Source organism: Podarcis tiliguerta (assembly GCF_965153285.1).
Source record: "Podarcis tiliguerta genome assembly, chromosome: 13".
Taxonomy (NCBI): Eukaryota; Metazoa; Chordata; class Lepidosauria; order Squamata; family Lacertidae; genus Podarcis; species Podarcis tiliguerta.
In genome coordinates, this window is record NC_139546.1 from 37,530,790 (window position 1) to 37,541,322 (window position 10,533).

At 48.7% G+C, this 10,533-nt stretch overlaps 1 protein-coding gene across 1 annotated transcript; it reads right to left on the bottom strand.

The window, feature by feature from the left end:
* Window positions 1–12: 12 nt before the first annotated feature.
* On the bottom strand, window positions 13–8,500 carry LOC310662698 (uncharacterized protein). Its single transcript, XM_083409692.1, has 2 exons — window positions 8,272–8,500; window positions 13–3,467 (listed from the first exon to the last, which is right to left on the bottom strand). The coding sequence occupies exon 2, from the start codon at window positions 3,465–3,467 to the stop codon at window positions 1,779–1,781; it is 1,689 nt and encodes a 562-aa protein (XP_083265818.1). The 5' UTR covers window positions 8,272–8,500; the 3' UTR covers window positions 13–1,778.
* Window positions 8,501–10,533: the final 2,033 nt, after the last annotated feature.

Consider the following 10,533-nt stretch of genomic DNA (forward strand, 5'->3'; position numbering starts at 1 on the left):
TGACAGTGTAACTGACACGCAGTACACCCATCGTTTTATATTGTATAATCCTAAAATTCAGGTTACAGTGGTACCTCGGGTTACAGATGCTTCAGGTTACAGTCGCTTCAGGTTACAGACTCCGCTAACCCGGAAGTACAGTATTGATATTGAATACAATTAAACAATAGTTTTAAGCATTCATATCCTGATGTTTTGAACCTTTCAAATCTTGCCAATGACGGTGCAAAAGTGATTTAACAAAAGCTCTTCATCTCAAAGAAAACAAAGGCGGCATTCAGAACGCTGGAATTAATTGCTCTAATCTCTGCTCGTGGTGTTTATCTTGCATACAATTAGTTTGCAGGAGCCCTATGCCAGGACTCCTGGGCTCTCCTTAATAGAAACTGGTTGTTCATCTGTACACAGGAGAAGGCCTGGTCCTGCATTAGGGGCCTAAATCAACCCTGGGGTTGATTTGCCTGCCATTATTACAGGCTGGGGTGGGGCACAGTTTCAGGGTGGTGGTTGTATGTACTTCTTACCTCTTGACTGTGCTTTCAATGAAGTTGTAACTCCTCCCTTTTGCTCAAAGTTGGTTAAAGGCTAATTAAACTAATGAGCGTGCTGTGGTTAAAAAGAAATGAAATTATCCTTCCTTCTCTGTGTATGCATTCATTCTGCTCCTTCATCTGAACTTCATCCAAATTACATTCCTTTGATTCCAGATCTTAAGGGATTTCTTTTTTAAAAAAATATTTTATTAAGGATTTTCTTGTTTTACAGAAGTAAGTGTAATGCCTCTTATTTTTTTTTTTTTTTGGCTCAGGAAGCATCTTGTTTTATTCTCTCCTCCCCGCCCCTTTAATTTTATACCACTCTCATCTACCACAAAAATCTCTCTTGACTAATTGGTACTCCCCGTTCGTTGAACCAGCATGAGCTGCCAAAAAATAAGCACTGCACTGAAATGGTACATTTTAAAACAAAAAAGGAATGAAAGTAAAATAAATACATTGCTAGCATTCTTTACCACCAACAGTAGCACAAGAAAATCAAGCAATGTCTAAACTTTGCGAAGATTTTTCCAACAACAGAAGTGGCGCCCATGAGAGAGGTGCCAGAACTGCGCTCCAATGTGCTCTGGCTGATAAAACGCCGACTGACCTGGAGAATCTATTGCTTTCTGTATGTAAGAGATTTTATTTTGAATGGAAGAACCTTCAGTCACGTGAGACCCCGCCATCTACAGTCTAAACTTCAGACTGCTGCATGGGCTGCTCTCCAGACACACCTTGACAATCTCAGAGAGAACAAGGCCTGGAATAGGAACACACAGACTTTTAAGTTAATGTAGAAGTGACAAAATTCCAGACTTTGCAGTTTCAAGGTGGCACGTTGGAATTCACCAGACTGAGGCCGTACTCACGCCTTACTTTTAAAGGATTGTGATACCACTAAACAGTCATGGCTTCCCCCCAAAGAATTATGGGACCTGTAGTTTGTTAAGGATGCTGAGAGTTGGTAGGAGACCCTCCGTATTCCCCACTCATAGCTGCAATTTTCAGAGCAGATTAACAAGCAATCCCTCTTCACTGAGAACTCTGGGAATCATAGTTTTGGGGTGGGAATACAGGCCTCCCAACAACCCTTAGAACCTTCAACAAACTACAGTTCCCAGAATCCTCCTCTGGATTTTTCCTGAGAGGGGACTTCTTTTTGTATGAGGAACATTCAGTTCTGATGCGAGCCTGTGATCCGGGGCTTGACATGGTTGTCTGGGCCTCTCGCCACCCTTCTCACACCCCCACTTCACGCCCTCTGTTGTCGTCATCCTTCTCCTCCGACTCCTCAGAGCACACTTCTTCGTGGCTTTCCTCTTCCTTCTCCCCGCACATTCTCTGGCAGCTCTCGTTCCAGCACATCCGCAGGTGGAAGTAGCCGGCGCAGGTGATGATGAAAAGGATGGAGGTGAAAACCAGCCCCCACAGCGCCACCCGCTTCTCAGCCCTGCCATTTATGGTGCACTCAATCCGCTGCTGGCACCTGGTAGTCGCCGGGGTGCATACCCAATACACACCCCAGAGCCTGGGCATCTGGAAGATGAAAATGACACAGAGGAAAGAGATCTCCAAGGCAAGGATAAGTCCCACCCAGATATCAAAGAGGGGGACACCACAGATGTTAGTGATCCTGGGCCTCTTCTTCTGCCTAGAAGAAGATTCTCTGTGTCGGTCGTGGTGGTGGGCAGCTTCACACGGCGGGGTTGCGTGACACGGCTCAGCCTCGGTGCATGTGCAGGCCGTGTCTCCATGGTGACACAGCATCGGTCCGGACATGACCTGTGCCTGGCCAACGGGCTTGCAGTGGGAGTCTCCAGCCATCCACGGCTGGTTGCACACATTGCTTCCGAAATCCCCATCACTCCTGCCTGTGGTGTCAAAGGTTACGTGGCGCTGGCCGTGCACCTTACACCCCGGAGCCGGCCTGCGTTTGATGGCCATGTTTGCTTTGTCATCTACCCAGGGATGAGCAGGGACATAGCCCATACTGCCTTCGGTGTCTGACTTGCATTTGGTGGCCGTGCTGTATTTCCCATCATCACGGATACCTTGGCCGATGTATCTTTTAGGTGTGCCCATAGCATATCCTCCATCAGCCAAACCACCCTGTTCTTGAGGGTCAGCGTATCTCCAATGGAGGGGCTCTCTGTGCTCGTCACCTGGCCACGACTGAGGGGGCATTTTGCCTTTATAAGGTGAGCCGCTAAGGGAGGCCGAGGTGCTCTTGGTGGCCACGTGGCACTGCTCCTTTTCACCGCAATAGGATGCCGCAGTGGTTTGCCTCATGTGACCTTGATGTGCAGCCATCTTGGTTTGCCTAGTGTCCGTTGGACCGTAGCTCACACTGGGGCCATACCCTTCGGCCATGGGGGCTGCATGCCCCCCGTGCCAATCATCCCAGTGGTTATAGTAAGGATGGTGAGCATGGTGGCGATTGTGGTGGAAGTCGTGGCCATAGTGCCTAGGGAGACCACGGCGCCCAACGTTGTAGATGGTGGATATATCGGGGGCGCCACTGTGGGATGCTGTGGCAACAATGGCCAAGCCTTCCCCTTTATCCCTATCCTCTTTCTCTCTCCTCCTCTTCTTCTTCTTCTCCTTGGGGGTGGTGAGCCGCAGGAGCCCTACGAGAAGGATCAACGCAATGAATACCAGCCCCCATGTTGCTGCGACGGAGACGGGAAAATGTTGGTTGTAGCACAGGGCTGTGCAGAAGTCTCGCGACAGGTCGCCTTCGCCCTCGGTGATACTGCAGCTGGTGTCGTCTTTGATCTTGTCCCAGGGGCCGTTGGCGAAGAAAATGGCCATGATGCGGAGGCCCAACAGGAAGTACCATGGGTTCAAGCCCTCGCAGTCGAGTGCACCGGAAAGGGAGGACAGCAATGGTCGAAAGAGATGGATAAGACCTGAGAGGATGATGGACATCTGTGGAGACAGGGGTAGGGGTGGGAAAGGGGAGGTTAGGCCTCAGGCAGGAACCTGCATTGGAATTCTACCCAGGGCCAGCACCGGGATTTGGTACCACTGAGCATTAACTGAGGTACGCTCCACAACAAGGGCCCTACTGTCGACCCACAGAACCTTTAGCCCCTCCTTGCCCTCACTTCCTGTTCACCTGTCCTATGCAAGCAACCACACAAGCGAAGAGAGGAAGCGGCTGTCTATACCTGCCTTGCCCTCTCCTTCTGGGTGTTTGCCATGTTGGGCTCGTGGCAAAAAAATGGGGAGCAGGCACTGTGACATAGAGAAGATGGACTTGCTTGGGGAGGGGTGCCCACAGAAGGCCTCCAGCCCCCCCCAAATCTATTCAATGTGCTTGCATTATTTGGGGTGAGCCAAACTGGGCTGTGGGGTGAAGGAGGGAAGCACAGAACTCTCTTCCTCAGCTTCCAAGGTGGACATAGGAAGAGCCCCAGTAGATCAGGCCAAAGGCCCATCTAGTCCTGCAGCTGTCAGGGAATCAGCTTCCTCCTCCATGGCCGTAAATGAGCAGATCAAGCAAAAGGAGTTCTTACCAGTTAGTTTCTTTAATAAACCCAGCGAAGGACAAAAGAAAGCATCTACCCGGAATGGAGGTGCTCCCAATTAAGGGTCACTCCCCCCTCTGTCCCTATTCATCTACGTCATGCCTACATCTTGTATTCTGGGCTTGTAGCCTCTGTGCTTCCTGTTCTGACAATTTCTGAGCTTTCCGTGACTTTGGAGATGGGGGGTGGATACTATCCAATGACTGTGAATCTGTTAACTCTCTCTCTTCTAGCTAGCTTTTCCCCGTCCAGTATTTCCCAGCTTCTGCCTTCTGAACTATGCCCCTCTGCAAACCACTGTTCTAAATCTATGCTGTCCTCTTGCTCCTGGGAAGATTCAGGAGCAGAGCAGGGGAAGGAGGTGGCTCCCACCATTCCTCCTCATTGCAGCCCTCCTCAACATGGTCCCTGACAGGTGCCTGCTCTCACAGTGGCCACGCAGGACCTGCACACAACAGCACTTTCCTAATATCATACCCTCCAACATTCCTCAGATGGAAATGGACATTCCACACTGACCACCAACTGACCCTGTGCAACACCCCCTCTTTTTTTGGTCCCACACCCCAAAGAGCATTTCCTTTCAGAAGTGACACCACCACGACTCCAATGGGACACAGCACACACGCCCTCCACCATCCTGAGAAAACCGCTTAATCCTGGTTTTATTTTAGTTTATTCTTTGGTAGATTTACAAAAAGAAAAAACACACCGATAAATAAATTTTAGAAAGGGGTGAGATTAGATGCAGATGCACAAAGCAATTTTTATATTAAAAAAAAAAGATCAAGACTCCTCGCACTCTGCTCCGTTCCCCCCTAGCTGTCACACGGCAGCCTCTCCTCCTCCTCCTTGCCTGCTGCCAAAGGAAGGCCGGCAAGCAGTGGCCATGAAGAGGCCACGGGATGCTCCCTCGCACTACTACAGCTCATCCTCCCTGAGCTCGGTGCTGGTGGGGCAAATAAGGACATTGCAGTATCAAATCAGAAACCGAGATGGTTTTTGTAATTCCGGGACTGTCCCTGGAAAACCAGGGCACTTTGTTTGCAATTTGTGATTCCCAGGAACTAGTACTCAGAGGCCTGTTGCTGGCTTGTCGTCATTGATAGCGTACAGATAGCCTTAGCCTACATGCAACCCAATTTGTGCGTGTGGAGGTTAGATGACTAGAAAGTTATGCCACACTTTCCAAAGCATTTCCCCAAAGCTTTCCTGGTTGGAAGAAGTCCAAACATTTGGGAAAGTGGTTTCATTGTGCAAGACCTCCTGACCAACTGCAACTGGGCAACCTGAACTGGCAGGTATGTGATCGAATCCCAACCGAAAACTGTGGTGGTCTGGAAGTGCCCTGTTTAAGCCTTACCTGTCAGGTTCGCTAATGCCTGGCTTTCTGTCTCCAGCCTTCTGCTCCTTTCCAGAGTGAAACCTCAGTAAACAACCCAGGCTTGGGGAAACCTTTTCTGGAGCATACCAGCCCCGTAATCCTGCAGTGATTCAAGCTTGATAACCTCTGGTCCAGCCAGCACTGGACTTCCCTTCCTCCCCTCTTCCGCAACTTCCATTTCCTATTGACTTTCACGGTCATCCTCTTTTGTCCACTCCTTTCTTCATGCCTGTTCCACCATCAGTTTCTTTCCTTCTGTTTCCTTCTCCCCCTTTCTCTGATTTACCCACAGCTAAGGCCAACCTTTCACAAGGTCTTGAGGCCTTGTTCAGGCATTAGTCCCTGCCTTCCTCTGCTCCGCTTGAAGCGGGTCACTTGGCCCAGATTGCAGGGCTAGGCCTGTTTACTTCCTTCAACATTAGCATGACAGCTGCTAGCAGAATATTCCTTTGTCAGGCAGATTGCTGGTTTGTAGTCTAGGATGGCTGCTTGGTGTTTCATTCATGGAAACTAATAGTTAGGAGATGATCTCAGGTTGTGCAATTTTTGTCTATTCCGAGGCTTTGCTCAGCAGACCCACATCCCCCAAAAGCTCAGAGTTTTTGTGATAAGCAAAACTTGTGAGAAATGCACTGGGAAATGTAGGGTGACACTTCCTTTGAAGGAATGTCATCTAACTACTCCACAAGCAAATCAGAATGAATATTCATTAAATAGCTTCTGGCTGCATATACCCTATACATTTAAATAACGTGACACCACTCCCCACCTACCAAATAATCCCAGCAGCTGTAGTTTGTTATGGGAGCTAGGATTTGTAGATCTGTGACGGTACAGACTACAATTCCCAGGATTCCTTTGGGGTGCGTGCTTTAAAGATATGGTGTGCATGCAGCTGTTGCCTAATCTCCCTGCAAACAAATCAGGATACGTGCTCAGTGAGCCGCTCACCCAGCAGTGCCCTTTGTTTCTGAATGAAAGACGGGAACACAAAGAGGGAGTTGTGTTGTGTTGAGTTTACTGAAGCTTGGGGTATTGGATCTCTATCTCTCTCTCGAGATCTGATATAGGTACTGGATCTGCTGCTATATAGGTGAGCCTCTTTTCCTTTGTGTGTGCTTTCTATGCATATTTCTATGTAAATACATGGAGCAGACCTAAGGCTCCATATGAATTTAAAGCAGCATCCAGACACCTATGGTTTCCCTCCCGCAAGGACTGTAGGTTCTTAAAGGTGTCCAGAGTTGTTAGGTGACCCCCTACTCCCCCCCTCAGAGGTACAATCCTCAGAGTGGTTTAACAGTCAATCCCTCTTCCCAAGAAGCTCTGGCAAATGTGAAGGGAATACAGTGGTACCTCGGGTTAAGTACTTAATTCGTTCCGGAGGTCCGTACTTAACCTAAAACTGTTCTTAACCTGAAGCACTACTTTAGCTAATGGGGCCTCCTGCTGCTGCCGCGCCGGTGGAGCACAATTTCTGTTCTCATCCTGAAGCAAAGTTCTTAACCTGAAGCAATATTTCTGGGTTAGCGGAGTCTGTAACCTGAAGCGTATGTAACCCGAGGTACCACTGTACAGTTCTCCTAACAATTCTTACCACCCTTAACAAAGTACACTTCCCAGTATTCTTTGGGGAACAGTTTAAAGTGGTATGATATTGCTTTAAATGTCTAGTGCGGGTGCCAATGCCTCTGTGGCCCCCTCCTATCAACAGGAAGCAAGACGTGGTAGAACAGTCTCTGGAAGTTTACTTCTCTCTTACGTTTCTTTGGTGGGACATTTTCACAGCCCCCACATTCCTTCCTTCTGACTTGCCTCTCCTCACATGTTTTCACTCATCTAATCCCAACAGTGAAATCTTTCAGCCGCTAACATATTGTTATGGGTTTCTAGGTGCCAGGCTCCCCTAATTCCCTGGGTCCAGTAGGTGTTAGAATTCAGTCAAGGCTTGGGGAGCTAAACTGGATGCTAGACTGCTAAACCTTGGACCCAGCTCACAATGTCCAGGAGATCGCCTGGGAGATGAGCCATTAGGAGGAAAGGTAATGGGCCTTTAAGACAGCCAAGGAGAGGGGGCTCTGTGCCAGACTCAGCTGAGAGTCAAGTTAGAAGATAAAGCCGGTGTTTGAAGCAGAGATTTGAGAGTTGTCTGTGATGTGACCTAGAGTGATGTGCATGTTGATAAAGGCAGCAAGCTGGCTCCCCCCGAAGAATCCTGGGAACTGTACTTGGCCACTCACAGAACTGCAACTCCCAGCACCATAACAAACTGCAGTTCCCAGGAATCTCCTAGCAGTGCTTGAGCCATAACATAGAACACAACTACTTTATAAGATGACCACCCCGCTGCCAGCTGCACTGGGCTTTGGTTAAAACTCTGCTTCTCTCCCCTTCCAGCAAACATGGGGCCAATGCATTCCAAAATTCTACTTTACACTAATGTGGCGTCTTGTCTGGCGGTACGTATGTTTGCTTATTTTTGTGAGATTTTTCTTTTAGTACTATTGGTTTTTTTTAAATGCTTTGATTTCTAATCCGCCTTCATTTTAAACAATCAGTTAATAAACGCAGTGGAATTCTCCTAAGCTGTGAACCTTCAAGGCTCTCTCATCCTCTGGTGCCTTCCTACCACACAACGTATTGTTCCGAGGTTCTGAGTTTTCTTGCGCGAAGTGACTTAACCTGCCATGGATTCGCTCTCTTCGCAAGTTACTTCTTTCGTTTTATTTCTCAGAAAACAAAACCATTGGGCCAAGTTAGCTCCTTGTCCCTGTTAGCCAATAAATGTACGTACCCCTGTTTACTCTCCTCTTCGTACCTGATAACTTGGCTACGTGGGTTTCCCCTTCTTCTTTCATCCGTCCTGCTTTGGAGTCCAGACCCTCTTGCCAAACCACAGCTGATCCTGAATCCTGCAGTGTATATCCTAGTTTGGAGGCAGCCAAACAACCCTCCAGTCAGACCGAGAGCACAGGTGAAGACACCGACAACGTGTGGCAGGGCCCGACAATATATTGAGTCACTCCCTGCTCACTTGGATTCCTGCCCTGGCCAGGCAGCCTCACTTCTGCTGCCAAGAAATTCCACAACCGCCCACAGGGCATCTCAGGCTGCTGTGGCAAAACAAAGGCTCGTCCCGATCATTAGTGTGATTAAGGCTTCTGCACAGAGGAGACTGCATCCGAGGATATTTTGCAAAGGTTCCTGTTGCATACACAGAGAAAACCCCAAGACTCTGCCCCTAAAACCGCAAATGCAGGAAAAGCTGACAGCTCCCGATTTCCCAAAAGATAATGGGAAAGAACCATCCATCTCCCAGATTATCTAATTTCCTCTGACACCGCACAAACCCGCCTCTTTTGCAAACTTAGAATGCCAATGACAATGAGAGCCATTTGCAGGCTGTTTCAAAGCACCAAACACCTTCCTCATGCTAGGACCAATGCTTTTTTTAGATGGTTCACCACACGTACCCTCTCACATTCCTCGGATGAAAATAGAGACATTTCTCACTCCCCACCAACTGACCCTCCTCAACCCATTTTTTTGTGTCCCCCAACTGCGGAGCACTTCCTGTCAGAAGAAGGGCGAGTGCCGCCACCACTATGCCAATGGGACACAGCCCACATACCCTCCATCATCCTGAGAAAACCCCTAAATCCAGCTTATATTTTATGCGATTCTTTGGTAGATTTACAAAAAGGAAAACACACACCAATAACTAAATGTTAGAAATGGGCAAGATTAGGTTTCCAGCTCCGTCACAAGTCAATGGCGGTAACTCCTCGCTGCTCTCCGTGGGCAGTGAGGAGGTTCAGGCAGGGGAAAGCCAGGATTTATGATGCAAAAGTCCTGGCAATGTTCCCCAGTGGGGTCTGGGGAGCTCGCTGCATCCTGCTGGGCCGCTCAAGCCTGTGTCTGTCATGGGCCAGGAGTCGGCTTCACCTGCTGAGCAGCAGCCTGAAGGAGCGGAAGACGAAGTGACTCCACCTGCTGCTGATCAGCCTTCTTGCTCCTGATGAGACTCGTTGGCTCCAGCTTTCTTAAACAGAGTTTCCAGCCTTGGTCAGTTGCTGAAAACAACATTTGTTGTTCCTGACCAGACCTTGCTGCTTCTTACTTCTCATGACCATAGACCCTCGGCTTTCTTGACCCCCGTATCGTCTGACTATGTGAACTGAGATACTCCTGACCTTAGGAAAGGACTGGACCTTGTTTGCGGACCCTGCCTCCAGGTAAGTTCCCCTCTGAGACTTGGTTGGTTGGCTGGCTTCCCCCTCCACTGAGCTCCCCTCACACAGAGAGCCAGTGTGGTGTAGTGGTTAAGAGCGATAGATTCGTAATCTGGTGAACCGGGTTCGTTTCCCCACTCCTCCACATGCAGCTGCTGGGTGACCTTGGACTAGTCACACTTGCCTGAAGTCTCTCAGCCCCACTCACCTCACAGAGTGTTTGTTGTGGGGGAGGAAGGGAAAGGAGAATGTTAGCCGCTTTGAGACTCCTTCGGGTAGTGATAAAGCGGGATATCAAATCCAAACTCCTCTTCTTCTCTGCTATGGCTGGCAGAACAGGACTATGACAGTGTCTGCCAACTTGAAAGGCAGAGTGGGTGCAACCTGGGAGTGTGTCCCTGCCATGGACGAGCCTCTGTCTCAGGCAGGATTTGTGGTTGGTTCCTCAATAATTTGGACAATTGGCATTAATCAAGAGGTGCTCCTGGACCGACAAGGTTTTACTATGCCTTCCTCATTCGACCAAGGTTGAATGCAATTTCTTTAAAATTATTCATGGACTGGACTAGGAGTGCTGTTGGAGGAATGGAGTGGGGGTGGGGAATGAACTGCTGCTGAACAGATGCGGTGAATGAAGCCGAATTTGAGAAAAGATACTGCTTTTAACTGTGTGCTGAGGAAGAACTCCAAAGTGGAACTTTAATGGCGGAGTTTGGATATGCACTCTGAATTTATGGCTGCAGCTCGTACGCTAGTCTGTAAACAGTGGAAGGAATGGAATGTGACCTTGTACCATCCAGATAAACACTGCAAAGAACCACACAATGGAAGATAGTAATCAACTTTCC